Below are 15,100 nucleotides of genomic sequence, written 5' to 3' on the forward strand. Positions count from 1 at the left end.
GCGGGGCTCGAACTCACGGACCGCGAGATCGTGACCTGGCTGAAGTCGGACGCTTAACCGACTGCGCCACCCAGGCGCCCCTCTGCCTCCTTTTTAATCCTCAAATCCTGAAGCTATTTTGATGGGATTGCACTGAATTTATAAGAATCTGGGAACAACTGTTTAATCCAGGAACACAATATGCCTGGTCATTCACACAAATCTTTTTTTTAATATTAATATTTCTTAACAAATCTTTATGTTTTTCTTGTTTTGTCAGTCTTAACACATTGTCTCTTTAGAGCTATATTCCTACATCTCTTATTGTTAAGTAACTATATATAGTGATCTGGTCTTGAGGAATTGTCAAAGTTTTCAATGACCTGAAAAATCAAGAAATACGTTTGAATGCAGAAAAAAGTTTATGTATTATGGAGAGAGAAAGGGAAGCAAATGTCAGGAAATAAGCTGGAAGAAGAGCAACATTTATACTACTACAGGGTATGAGAATGAATGAATGGAAAGAGTGGATGTTAAATTTGTAAGACATTTTTTTTTTTAATTTTTAAAAAAATCTTTATTTTTGAGAGTTCGGGGGGAGGGGCAGAGAGAGAGGGAGACACAGAATCTGAATTAGGCTCCAGACTCTGAGATGTCAGCACAGAACCTGACGTGGGGCTCGAACCCACGGACTCATGACCTGAGCTGAGGTTGGACACTTAACTGACTGAGCCACCCAGGCACCCCTGTTAGGACTTGTTAAAAGCCAAGTCAGGAGTTGACTCTGGACCCTGTATTATGCGCCACTGCACTCTCCAGGCACTGTACTTGAACACTAAAATCACAGTTCAAAGACAACCTCAAGAAAAGAGAACATGACTCTTTCTTTAAAATCAAGGGGATGACGGGGCACCTGGGTGGCTCAGGTCATGATCTCAGTTCATGGGTTCAAGCCCCGCATCGGGCTCTGTGTTGACAGCCCAGAGCCTGGAGCCTGTTTTGGATTCTGTGTCTTCCTCTCTCTTTCTCTGCCCCTCTCCTGCTCATGCTCTGTCTCTGTCTCTCAAAAATAAGTAACTGTTAAAAAAAAAAAAATCAGGGGGATGACATGGACACTTCACTCATTCAGAATAATCAGCTAAGAAGATAAATCCTAGAGCCAATTAAACTAGAACAGAGCAAAAACTACTTTGTATGTGGCTTGTGGCTCGGAGACATGTAAGGTATCAGAATCTTGCCATCACGCGTTTGTGGCCAGAATTTTGGCAGATTTCTCAATGTTGTCTACCAGGAAGTTCCTGCAGAGTTCTCTCAGGTGCAGATGAAATATTAGAGGAGGTAAAGAACTGAAAATAAAAATCAATTATGATTTCACTGGCAAATTCTGCAATGAAAGGATCTTCTCGGACTCTTCTTAGAATCGTTAGTATTAAAGAAAATTATTACTTACTAGATTTGCTAAATCCAGAAATACACTCTTCCAAAAATTCTAAGGTGAGATGTGGCTCATTGGCCGCCAGTGTCTTACTAATAGAGACAATAAAGAGGGTGTTGTTGGCAGGAATGCATAAACCTGATGTCTCTAGTAGCTGGCCCTCGATTTTTAAATTAAAGGTACAAGTTAAGGCACAGAGAAGATTATAGGCAGCTGACCTAGGAGAAAACACAAATGAAGTTGTTTAAAACTTATTTTTTCTTATAGCTCCAATTTTTTTTTCATAACACACAACTTATGATTCTATTACAAAGCATAATAACGATTTTTAAACTTTATGATCCATTAGAGACAAGATGTTATGATTCTACAGTAAACACAAAATACCCCTTGACCATTTATGGATTTCCTTTAAAGGAGGTTCTTGAGATAACCAGAATAGCACTGTGAGGTTCCTGCGACAGGTAAGTTTAAGACCTTCCTAAAAGACATTTCCCTGGGATATAAAATAGGAGAGATTTATGGTCCTAAGGTGGATCAACAGAAAGAAGTAGAATGAGGCTCATCATATTTTCAGTGAAGCCCAAACCTCAAATTGTGGCTCCCCTCCCATCAGATCCATTTATAATGGGGATCATAAGAAGAGAAACGAGATGGCCCCTCATCCAATTAAAATGTGAAAATCTTTAGCCAACACTACTGAATTTCTTTCTGGGTGCCCTACAAGACATACTACAAACTGGGGGGTCAAAAACAAACGTAATGTAATGAAGTCCCCCCATTTTTCCTTCCATTACACATAACCACTAAAAACAAAATAATAACATATATCCAGGTTCCATTAGAAACAAAACTTCTTTTCTAAATGTCTGAAAATATACTTAAGCAATTTAGGAGACAGGTCAAAAAACTCACACTCGATTTTCAAATTTTCATTTTTCTCCCCCATCTGGCAAGAGAAATAGTTTGGTCTATAAATTTTAGGTTTTCCTGACCTCTGAACTTTCACCATGCTACTATATTTATGCAACAACCATCTGGGGGCAAAAGGCATTGAAATCTGAATCGGCCTAAAGGTTTCTTCTCTGGAATGACCTGCTTCAGCAAAAAGCAGAAGCTGTCAGCTCACTTTATTTCAGAAGAGAATACAGGATCAATTCAAGCTGATAACTATTAGAAGACGTTAGCATTCTTCTACGAGGAGCTTTGAATTAGAAATTAAAGGCAGGCTTTGTAGCTCTATTTTCCTAAATCGAGAATGTTAATATTGTTTCTAAGTTTATGTATCTCTTACTAACTCCTAGGAATTTGGAGTTACATTATTTTGACATTGACTTTTATTCTTGGACATTTTCAACAGCTATAAAGAATGGGGCCCTCCTCAAACTGGGGGTAGGTGTCACAGGTTCCTTGCAGATAATGAAAGCTAAGCACACACACAATTTTATGTATAGTTTCTGGGAGTTCATGGACTCCATGAGGCCCCGTTCAGGTAAAGAAATCTTGATCCCCCCCCCCCCACCCCCCTTTATTTAAGAATCAGGAATCCTAAAAGGGCCACTTATAAAACTGGGCTATATTATTATACCCTAGAAAGATTTTCTGGAGCTAAGAATTTATACCTGTAAAAATCTTGACAGTCCCAAGGAACCTGGGACAAAGAATTATCCTAAAATAAAAAGCAGAGGGGAGAAAGGAGGGAGGAGTACAAAGAGACATTGGCAGAGAGAGAGGAAGTGGGGGGCGGGGACTGGGAGGCAGTAATACTAACCGAGCAGAAACTGTTTGGTAGGTGCTAAAATATACTACTGTATATACTATTAAACCTTTGCAGGTATATAGGGAAGGCATTGTTATCTTTACTTTGAAAATGAGGAAACTAGAGCTAAGAGTACTTTAGGATCTTGCCCAAAGTCATACATGGTAGTAGATCTAGATTTAAACCAAATCTACTGACCCCACAGGCCATGCCCTTTCCTCATTCATGTTCAGATTATTAAGCCTAAACAGAACCAATTGTACTCTGTCAGATGACATCTGCATTAGTCTTAAGACTTCAGGAATTTTGTTGAAGTCACATAGGTGGAAAGTATGCAATGTTACTGTTTGAGTTATTGAACATTAAGCCCTCCTTTGTCAAACAATGATAATCTAATTTGTGAGGAAACTTAACAGTGATATAGTTTTGAACAGGGGAAAACATAATTAGAAGACTCAGAGAAGGAGAAACTTAGGACTAACTTTTTTTAAAAAGGCTTTTGCGGGGGCGGGGGGACCCAAAACAATAAAACTGCTATGCAGTCTGTTTCAGATGAAAGTTTCCCGGAGAAAGAACATATACTGCTTTAGTGTGAATCACCCTATTTAGAATTCCACAGTTCATGTGAATACCCCACAAGCTGATGAGGTCACGCTGGTTAACCAACACAGCATACCTTACAATTTAGAGTATTAAGGTAAAGGCTGTTTTAAAAGCTTATTAAGCGGCCTCATTCTAAAAGCAACAAACCCTGAATAGAGTTGAAGAGGGTTTTTTAAAAAAACCTACCGTAAACTAGGGTCGGAACTGCCTAAATTAAGTAATGCAATATTGAGTAGTGTCCCAGGGACATCTTTTGGCCGAATCTTGGTGTGCTGGGGGATGGAGTCGGGCTGCGACAGCTCCCAGCGTGTCCGGATGTGAATGATAGACTGGACGATGGCTTCGCACTCCTGGTGCATGAAGGTGAGCGGTGTGCCCTGGTTTGCAATGGTTAAGGTAAACTGGTTCTCATCCACCAGGCAGATCTCTTCAATTTCCGAAGCATAATAGATATCATTTAGAAAGACCGACTGTCCTAGGACTTTTGTTCGCTCTGCTGAGGTTACTTGAACAGCAGTAGAACCAACCTGGGAAGTGAAGGTGTAAGAGGGTGAAGTGAAGAAGAATTAAATCCCGCTAAATAGAGTTGTAAGAGGCTCTGAAAACCAGCCAACCAACCGACCAAATACCATGTTTGCAATTTAAGGAAGAGTTACCACCGTTACATATTCAAATGGACTCAATAGGTATTATGATAAATGATCTCAAAAGAGACTGGAAACATTTAAAAAAATTATTTTTTCTAAAAAGGTCAAGAATCCTACGGACAATTATGGATTTTCTCTTGATTCGTTTCCCACTCTGCAAAGAGCGCGTAATCATCAGAAGAATTCTCACCTGGTAATTTCCACCCTCCACACATTCCTACCACTTGACTGATACATGGCAAACTGCACTCTCTACAACACTCTCCTGCTTCCAATCCGACCTAGACTATAATTAAGCATACACCTCTCATATCTTCCACAGGACCCCCATGAAGATAGCTTGGTTTTTCCTTCACCTGGACTTACTTTACATTTAATACACCACTATGAGGACACCTAGGAAGGCCAGCACAGTCTGCTTAGCCGAGAAAGCTAACAAATCATTTACCTAACAAGGAGTGAAACTTACTTTAATAGAAACCTTGGTGTCTTTGTGAGCTAGCTTGAGAGCATTGTGGAATACCTTCAGGTCCTCTTCTAAAGCCAGTGTGGCAGCAGGCAGTTTCTGTTGTTCATGCTCTATGTGCTCAGCCAGTTTCCCAGGACAGTCGATGAAAATGAGCCTCTTGCTGCCTTTGAGGCCAGTCAGTAGCCGTTCGTGATACTTGGTATACTCTCTGACCCAGGAGTTGCAGTTATAGATATAGACTGCAGAGACATTGTCATAAGCAAAGCCAGGAAAAACAACAAACCACTTGGAGAGAAAGTCCGTTTTAAAGCGATTGCTAGGCCCGGTATGGGTAAGGTCCACTACAATTTCATATGGCTTTGCATAATATGGCTTTAAAGTCAGCAAGACGTGGTATATCAGCAAATCGCCATTGATTTGGCCAGTTTTAAACCTAAGGAAGAGGACAAAAACAGGACACAGATGGTTAACAGGGTTCCGGATAAATATACAGATGCTACTAATCTATTTCATTCTCTCAATTTTCTGTTTAGCTTTCTAGAGAAAACTAATATAAAACAATTACATAAAGTCTAAGTCCATTTTCTAAAATCAGTTATTCTTGAGACATTGAGAAGGTAGAAGTAAAACGGAAGAGACAAGTCTCCAATTCAAAACCTTTTGAGCAACAAACCCGCACACCACAGACAGAGGAAGGCAGTGAACACTGATTGGTTGCCTCGAGGCCCACAGAATTTCCCAGCTGAACAGTCTGGGTGGGAATGACGCCCTGGAGCCCTGGAGTCATCTGAATGGCTTTGGTCAATTCGTTCACCCCACCTTGACTACCGGTGGTTCAGCAATGATCATATGACTTAAGTCAGGACAATAAGGGCCAAAGAGGCCCAATTCAGAGACTTTAGCTTTAGTTAGGAATTGAGACTTTTTCTTTCCTGGTGTTTATAAACAAGGAAACACATTGCCCTGGGAGTTGTTAGCTCATATCTTGACATATGAAAGAAAAGCCTGCCTGAAGACAGAAGAAATGGAGCAGAGAGATGAAGAGAGAGAGAGGACCCCAGCCATTTCATTGGAGTCCTAGATAAAGCCTCTCCTGGGACCAAATTTATCCCTGGACTATTCAGTTGTGTGAGCCAATAAATTCTTTTTTTTTTTGATTAAGCCATATTAGGTCCTAAGTTGCTTACAACTCAAAAGAATGCTGATCGGTGTGACAGCAGCCAAGGTAAAGACCACCAGAAAGCCCTGAAGAACACAGTACTAGAACTTCAAGTCGGAACTGATGTTAACTTGGCCCAAAGTTCTATACTCGATGACTCTGGTAGTACTAGGCCCGATAAACATCCTTACCTCAGAGATTTTTAATAATCTTGTTGGGAGGAAATAAGATAAAAATATAAGTTAAATGATTTTAAAATAATTTATTCTTGAGAAAGAGAGAGAGAGAGAGAGAGAGAGAATGCACGAGCAGGGGGAGGGGCAGAGAGAGAATCTCAAGCTGGCTCCATGCCAAGGGCATAGAGCCCGACACAGGGTTTGATTCCAAGACCCTGAGATCATGACCTGAATCGAGTTGGATGCTCGAATGACTAAGTCACTCAGGTGCCCCAAAATAAAATATTTCAAGATGACAGGAAAGGTATGAGGTTGTATGTAATCACTTATCAAACAAATAGCAGAGAAAAAGTTCAGAAGAGGGAGATATGAACACAAACTGGGTAGCCAGTGAAAGCTACACAGAAGATGCTGAGGCTTCAGTGGGTAGGAGAAACTTTGAATTCAACAAGAGGAGGGACTGGCAGGCCTCATGGAGAGGCCTGAAAGAGGCCTCTAAAGAGGAAAAGAAACAGATAACTAGATGTGCTGAGGCAACAGTCAGCTATTTTAGCTGGAATGAAAGATTCATGTACAGACGTTTTAAGAGATAAATCTGGACAATTGCACTACTAGGTATTTACCCAAAGGATACAGAAATACTAATTCAATGTTTACAGCATCATTATCTACAGTAGCCAAATTATGGAAAGAGCCCAAATGTTCATCAACTGTGAATGGATAAAGAAGAGGTGGTATATATTACAACAGAATATTACTCAGCCATAAAAAAAGAATGAAATCTTGTCATTTGCAATGACGCGGATGGAGCTCGAGTATATTATGCTTAGTAAAATAAGTCAGTCAGAGAAAGACAAATACTATATGATTTCACTCATACGTGGCATTTAAGAAACAAGACAAACAATCATAAGGGGAAGAAAGAAAGAGAGGCAAGCCAGAAAACAGACTCCTCACTACAGAGAACAAACTGATGGTCACTTGAGGGAGGGGAAGGAGGTGGGTTAAATAGGTGATGGAGGTTAAGGAGCGCATTGGTGATGAGCACCAGGTGTTGTAAGTGTTGAATCACCTGAAATTTACATCACATTGTATGTTAACTGGAATTTCAATAAAAACTAAAACACAAAACCAAATGAAGTGGAAAGCTTAACTTCACAAAAAAGAAGTACAGTTTGAAAAATATATGAGTTAAGTTGTGAAGGGATCAAAATTTTTCAAGAGGTTTGAGTTTTCTCCAATATTTCTCAGACTATGTTCTGTGGAGCCCAGTATCACAATCAACCGTGGCACCTGTTACAAATGCAGTCTGCTTCCTGGTGCTAGCCCAGACCTACTACATAGGAATGTATACAGCGGGGCCCAGAAATTTTCATTGTTTTTAAAAAAACTTCTCATCTGATATTTACGTACACAGACATTTCTGAATCACTGCTATAGGTGTTAAGGAGTTATTCAACTTTATATTCTTAAAGAAGTGATATGATCAAAGGAAGTGATGTATACAAGATACATGAAGAAGTCGGGGCTGGTAAGGAAAAAAATAAAAGCTATGGTAGTAGTCTAGGTATGGCCTCCTAAGGATCTAAATGCTATGGTGACAGCTAAAAAAAAAAAAAAAAAAAAAGAAAGAAAGAAAGAAAAAAAAAAGAAACCAATTCAAGAATATGAGGGGAAGAGCCAACACGATCCAAGTTCTGGTCAGGGCTGAAAGGAAGGACTTGAATTAAAAGGACTTGCTGTGTATCAAGCCTCTGAGATCACAAAGAATGTTCCTATCATGAACAACAAAAAAAAGAGATCATGAGGGGCAGCCACTTTTGGAGGGAAAATGAAGTCCATTTAGACATACTGAATATGAAGTGATGACAGGACCTTCGGGGGTTGGGGGGAGAAAGAGAGAGAGAGGCTGAGACTTTGTGTGTATACATTCAACAACACAAAAGTATATTCTGCCCCATATAACCTAAGTTTACTAGATATTTTCTCAAGTCTTTGCTGTAGCTCTGCAATCTGAGATGTTGGTTATGTGTATCACTGTTTCTATTATCTGACCAATACCCCAGGTCTCCTAACTCATGTCATTAAATCAGCCTGTGGTACACAAATAAAATTTTTAGAGAAGATTTTAATGCTGCAGGAAAAATACCCTTCCATCTCTTTCTGAATGATACTAATATATCATTCAAAAGCACACAGCAGGCATATGTAATGCACATAAGGTCAAAAGGCATGGGGCAGAAAACCCTCCCTGCCCTGGAGGCGGGGACTTGTTGTACAAAGCCTCCTGTCATGCCAGTGGCCAACTGGACAAGTTGGATTTTTTTCCCCCTGTGACATGTGCTTTAGTTGCAGCAGAAAGGAAATGTGTCATCTGTGGTTTGGTTTTAAAAGTGGAAAGCTAGCTGTACATATCCTTTTTTTTTTTCACTGCAGATTTACTTTAAGGTTCATATTCTCCGAGTCTATTCTGCTTTAAATTACTTGGAAGCTGTGCTTCAAGACAAGAAAAGAAGTGGCTTATTAAAATCAGGTTATAACCAAATTTTGACCAAGAATTTGTAAGGTAGGTCATATATATGGCTTTTCTTATGCCTTTTTACTCATAACGTTGTACAGATTAGTGCTGAAGGAAGTGCTTTCAAATAATACCTAAGAATCTTACTAATAAAGTAGAATCATAAGTGATTGAAAATGTATACTGTTCTTTTCTGTACTATTAAGTAACATTTAAGTTAGAGATGGAAAGATTTATCATCAACATAGTTTTTATGAGGATTAGAAAGGATTTGAGTTTAGACTCCACAGTGAATTGAAAAGTTTTACTTGTTATTTAAAAAGTTTAAAAAATAAAGTTCTCATTATGAATGCTTAGGCATTATAAATTTTATTCAAAATGACCGGAGATAAAGAGAACTTTTGGTAATATAACCTGGCTTCCATGGCATAAATTGGGGACACAGAGACAGTTCTCTATTCTCAGGCATTTGTAAGGGCAAGAGAAAGTCTCATTTTGTTAACAGCTTGTTTATCTGGGAATGACAGTACATCTGGCCGAAGACAATCCACAGCGGGCCTATTATCTACCCCGTGGTAAGCACTGCTGAAATGAGTACGAATACCATGATGTATACTACCCTGTTAATGAACTAATGTGATAGGAATAACCCACTTTAAATTATTTTAGCATTGAATGCAGAAGGCTAGTCTAGGATGAAAGGAGGGAAATTACTTGCTAACCCAAAATAAAGTATTTCTCTTTGTGAAAGAACCGTAAAGTATCCTAAGATTGGTGTCGTTCACTTTAAAAACTGAAGCTGAACACTATTTTATAGAAGTCAGTGCACAATCCCTTCAACTGTCTATTAAAGATCATAATCCAAAAAGTAATCTTAATTCTAGAACACATAATAAAGGTTTATTTTCCTTTAGGAAATATTACTTCACTGGTTAGTTGCCATTTACCTTTGTTTATTATAAGCTACTTTTGTTAGTATAACAACATATCACATTTGTTATTCTCAATTTCTGTATATCAATAGCATCCAAATATTATCCAATGACACATCCAATGACACTATTTATTATAAAACCTCAAAACTCAAAAAAGCATGGCTAGCAGTGACATCTGTTTTACTTGGGAGGAGGCTAGAAACGCAGGATCTCAGGTCCCTCTTAGAACTACAGAATCAGAATCCACATTTAAAAAAAAAAAAGACATTCAGACATTCACATTCAGGTTTGAGAAGAACATCTATAAAATAAAGTTTTTAAACAGGCAATTCCACTGAGTCAATCTCAGGAGAATAATGTAGGTTTTGCTTCCAGTTATCTCAAACAAATGCTAACAATAAAAAAATCTTACCCACCAAAAAAAAAAAAAAAAAAAAAAGCAGCTCAAACAATATTATAATAAAAGAGATAATTCGATAATGGTGATAGATCGTTCCCGCTGGTTCATCAGTACCTAGAACAGATATGCCAGCTCTGTTTAAATCTTCAATCATATGGTGTATAATGAGAATTAGGAACAGACTTGTCTCCTTTTTGTACTGCCTTCCAAGGAGCCTGAAGCCACAACTAAAGTTCATCTTTTTTATTTATATGTCGAGACTCAAGATCTGCCTTGTCTTCCCACTTCAGTCTAAATCCCCACAATCCTGGTGTTCTCTATTTTACTGTATCATGTATTTTAAAACATTGTGTCAAAATATTCATGGAAAAAATGCTGGGCATAAATGATAATGAAAAAAGTCAATAAATTTAACTTTCGATATTATTCATAAGAAATCTGCCTCATTTTCACTGTAATGCCAGATTTTTAGGTTGAAAAACCTGGCGTGCCTTTGCCTTCAGAAAGCCACAAGAAGTCAGGGGATACAGATGTGAAAAGAGAGAACCAACACCATATATAATTGCTTTCACAAATACCCAGGAGTATATTTCTAAGTACCAGTTTTATTCTAAGCTCCAAGATAAACACCCAGGAAGATAAAAGAACATCTTGAATTCCATTTTTTTTTTTTTTTTTTAAAGAACATGTTCAATTCCTATTTGAAATCCTTTTCCTTTGGTTGCTACCACACTTCCCCTTTCTCAACCCCAAAACAAAACCCCAAAAAGCCATTTGCATGTTCTTTTCCTACTTAAAGCAAAATGCTTAAGGCCCATATAAAGATGAGTGACACATTTGTTAGAGTGTGGGGAGTTTCTGCAAGAAAGATCCTTAAATGGTTGGGGTCTGGGCGGGGGCAGGAAGGAGGAATCAGGAAAGTAGAAGCAGAAGTCGTCGACTCAAAGCTGAAGTTCAGCATGCTTGAGGGGGAGAAAACTATACAAAACCACAGTATTCAGTTTAAAATGATTCATAGGCATTTATAATGCCAACTTCTAGCATTTAAAAGAATAACAGAAATTAAATGGCTTCTTTACACATAGCCTAATAGAAAAAGTCAGCTGAGAAGGAATTCAAACAGGACAGCAAATATTAGGTATGAGTTTGTAGCTAACTTGTAAGACATCAGGTGTCCACCTTTTAACTACAATCACGAAAAGTAGGAACCATTATTCTTTCACAAATTAACAAATTATCTGCTGTCCCAACAGATTGCCGGTATACTCATGGACATGGAACACGCAGGACATTACCTGCATCTTGCCTTTGTGATGACAACAGCTTTTTCTTTGTGTCCTGGAACAAAAGCAAACTATACCCATCTGTGGGCTAACAGTACTACTGTCTGGGATCCAGATATTCAAAATAAGACGGGCAGAAACCAAAATGAAAACATGAACACAAACCCTACAACTTCTGCAGTAGATAAAAAGAGTAATTCTACAAACATGACTGAAATCGCCACGTCATCTCCTGTCCTACCTCTAACTCCTAAATCGGAACTGGAGATTTATATACCTTCTGTTGTCAGGAACAGCTCTCCAACAGTACCGAGCATCAAAAACACAAGCAAGAGTCCCCATGAAATTTTCAAAAAAGGGGTCTGTGAGGAAAACAACAACAAAATGGCTATGCTAATTTGCTTAATTATAATTGCAGTGCTTTTTCTTATCTGCACCCTCCTATTTCTTTCGACTGTAGTTCTGGCAAACAAAGTCTCATCCCTCAGACGATCAAAACAAGTAGGCAAGCGTCAGCCGAGAACCAACGGCGATTTTCTGGCAAGCAGTGGTCTATGGCCTGCTGAATCAGACACTTGGAAAAGAGCACAACAGCTCACAGGGCCCAACCTAATGATGCAATCTACTGGAACTCTCACAGCTACAAGGGACAGAAAAGATGAAGGAGGAACTGAAAAACTCACCAACTAACAGAAGCTTTAGTGAAGACAAATGCAAAGTAGCAATGAGAAAGCTTATGAAGTAAAAATGAAATCCGTTTGGCATTTAATGCCACAAGTTGGTCTAAGATCTGTTGACATGGCAGCCTTGCAATTTAGAATCGAGCAGGCGAGAAGGGAAGAAGTCAGTTCACCTTCTCAAATACTTAAACTGTGCACTTTCATTCTGACACTGAATATTTTAAGAAGCAAATAATAAAACACCCAAGGACGTGGAGAAGGTTTTAAAGATGAGTTGAAGGAACTAATTAATGGAGGTAGAAAGGAACAATTAAATATTTCCTGTTCAGCAGCAGTAGTTAGATGATCTTTGTCTGAATGTAATTAAACTTTGAAGAGTTTTAATGTGTCCTTAGAGGCAAGTATATGCTTCAACATCTAACAGAAGCCAAATTCCTAATGCACAGAGTTGAACTGTAGTTTAACGGTGCCTCTGCTGAATGAGACGGAATCTGTCCCAGCTCGTATATCAACACAGCTAATTTTATGCTAGATGTTTTCATCTTTAAGTATGGCACACATAAGAAAGTGTTTTTCTACTACAAATATTTAATTGAAACTTTTAATTTTGTATCATAAGACTCATTAGAATAAAACTGACTACATATATTATTTGTATTCATTTTATTATCTTAGACAACACACTATAAAGATCAATAAGAAATAGTGCCCAACTGAAACAGGGGAGACTGGAGCCACCAAGAAGGCCAAGTGTAAACGTACAGCATATCTTACTGTTCAAGTGCCATGTACCTCTATTCTATAAATACTGCTTACTGGGCTATCTATAGCAAATATCCAAAGGCCGATTAAATTTCTGACTTCAAGGATGCCAAGTGGCCTGACAAATGATCAATTTTATTTATTTATTTTTACTATCTAATGTGACATGAGCAAAGGAAAGGGGTGTGTGTGTGGGGGGGGTGTGTTTGTTCTAATTTGGAAAACGAGATGCTCTAGGTAATTGTTTAACCTTTCAAGAAACTGGGTTCAAGTAAGATAATGACTTACACTTAAATCAAGACTTCTACCTTCAGTTAAATGTATTACAAAAGTTGGTTTGAGAGACTTTCCAACTTACTGCTAAAATTGATCAGGGCATACTAAAGACCAAGCTAAATTTAAAAAATCTCATCCCTTACTGAGCATTTATTTTGGGCAATACGCTAGCCATGTAAGAAAACATTTTGCATATTTTTGCCAAGTACGATCACAATCTTATTCTCCCTTTTAGGTTAGTGATTCTCATCTTGACTGTGTATCAGAATCATCTGAAGAGCTTTTAAAACTAGCCAAAACCTAATTCCCACCCTCTCTTTCTGATTCAGTTGGAACGGGGGTGGCCTCCAGGCACTGGTAATTTTTGCATTAATTCCCTAGGTGATACTGCTCTTGGCCAAATTCACTTCTTACAGGTACCATGGCTCTAAAGATCTAAGTTACATCTTAAAACAAGAGGGGGAAAAAACCCCCAAGTATCCGCTTTATGATCAACTTGTTACCAATGTGTTAAAAAATTATAACCGTATTACTCGAGATAAAACTAACTGTCAAAAAGGGAAAAGGGGAAGCAAGAGAACACTCATGCCAGTCATGGTGATATCAGGTCACCTTTTGAGGGGTACAAAGGACCAGACTGGCAAATGAAACTGAGCAGAGCTCCCATCTTATACAAACTAATAATGTGAGACTGTGTACTAGAACGAATAGTGGTAACACAAGCAGCTCCTTGAATCAGGGGCCATATATACTTGTCAGAGGATACTGAAAAAAATTAGCACCTTTTTAAAAACAAGGAATTAACTAGGTAACCACTTTTGTACTCAACATACAGGTCAAACAATTTCTGACGAAACAGAAAGCTTCTACTGCAGGAATACCTAAAATTCATCAACTCCCTAATTAAATACACACTCTCAGAATGATGCTATCCAATGACAGCTCATGAACAAACAAAAGTGGCTCCTTTTCAAACTTGACAGTGTTTAAACATGATACATTAAGGTCTGTTTTGAGTTCAAATTTTAAAAGTTATTTTTGAACGAAGACATTTTTGTTTCCACCCCTTGGTATTATGGTCCACACACTTAATTCAGGGATTTTAAAATAGTGAGTCAAAAGTTTAGTGTTTTGATTATACTCTGCTTTATAGTAGGACCCCTTAAAAACAGAAACTATTCTTTTTGTACCAAGTTGTAAGTAACCTTGACATTAAGAACGAGGTCTTAACAGTCTGGGGTCCCCTGCAGTGACCAGGGAAAAGCAGGGCATGGCTTAAAACGTAATGTATCTACTGTAACAGGTGCTATCCTAGGCACTTTACATTTAATCCTGGACCAGATTTACAAGTTAGGAATTATGATCTCCCTTTTTTGGATGAGGAAAGAGGCTACAAGGTGACCTGTCCAAAGAAAATTTTTATTCAGACTGATGCATTCTCTTTTCAATATATTTTGCTTGGTTAATTTATTTAAATAATGATTCCCAATTTATTTTACCTTCTGAGAAGGACCTATTTTGTGGATAATCAAAGAGTTGTGCTCTTGAACTCCCAACGTCGTTACGTATTTGGTCCAAAAAAAAATTGACTGTAAGTTTACCTGGGCTTTGTCTAAATTATGTAGGAGGAAAGAAGCTTAACATTCACTGGCTACCTACTGTGTGCGAGGCATTTATACATGTTAGCTTATTTAATCTTCACAACAGCTCAGTAAGTGACATATTCCTCCGGAGAAGGAAATGATGACTCAGAAGTACAGCAACTTGCAAAAGGTGATCAAGTAAACAGAACACACCATCTGCCTCTTATGAAAAGAAATCTCACTGTGGGTAACAACTCAACAGGTAGTTTTTCCTTAGACTATGTGAGTTGCCTCTAAAGTTCTATTCAAAATATTTAAATTATATAATCACATTACTAGAGAGTCTCAAATGTTTACTTACCAATATTAATTAAAAGCATTCAAATCATAGAGCTGCAAATCGTGTTTCAAAATAAGTTCTCTTAAAGTAGTGCCT

General features: G+C 38.3%; 2 protein-coding genes across 4 annotated transcripts in view; one reads left to right on the top strand and one right to left on the bottom strand.

The window, feature by feature from the left end:
- NF1 (neurofibromin 1) overlaps positions 1-15,100 on the bottom strand; it is a 248,161-nt gene that overhangs the window by 38,537 nt on the left and 194,524 nt on the right. For both annotated transcript variants that reach the window (XM_049637864.1, XM_049637863.1), the window contains 3 exons: positions 4,893-5,325; positions 3,963-4,303; positions 1,430-1,632 (listed from right to left, as the gene is read on the bottom strand). In XM_049637864.1, coding sequence (XP_049493821.1) covers positions 1,430-1,632; positions 3,963-4,303; positions 4,893-5,325 — 977 coding nt within the window. The remainder of the gene's footprint in view (positions 1-1,429; positions 1,633-3,962; positions 4,304-4,892; positions 5,326-15,100) is intronic.
- EVI2A (ecotropic viral integration site 2A) lies at positions 8,353-14,477 on the top strand. 2 transcript variants are annotated; one of them, XM_049637911.1, is made up of 2 exons: positions 8,353-9,320; positions 11,334-14,477. In XM_049637911.1, exon 2 carries the CDS (start codon positions 11,349-11,351, stop codon positions 12,051-12,053), a length of 705 nt encoding a protein of 234 aa, XP_049493868.1. In that variant the 5' UTR covers positions 8,353-9,320; positions 11,334-11,348; the 3' UTR covers positions 12,054-14,477. The 2 variants fall into 2 exon arrangements, with proteins under 2 accessions (XP_049493868.1, XP_049493867.1); XM_049637910.1 differs by having other exon boundaries at positions 8,355-8,793.

Source organism: Panthera uncia, chromosome E1 (genome assembly GCF_023721935.1).
Source record: "Panthera uncia isolate 11264 chromosome E1, Puncia_PCG_1.0, whole genome shotgun sequence".
NCBI lineage: Eukaryota > Metazoa > Chordata > Mammalia > Carnivora > Felidae > Panthera > Panthera uncia.

Coding starts and splice junctions, on each gene's coding strand:
- EVI2A (XM_049637911.1), top strand. CDS start 11,349: ATGGACATGGAACACGCAGGACATTACCTGCATCTTGCCTTTGTGATG.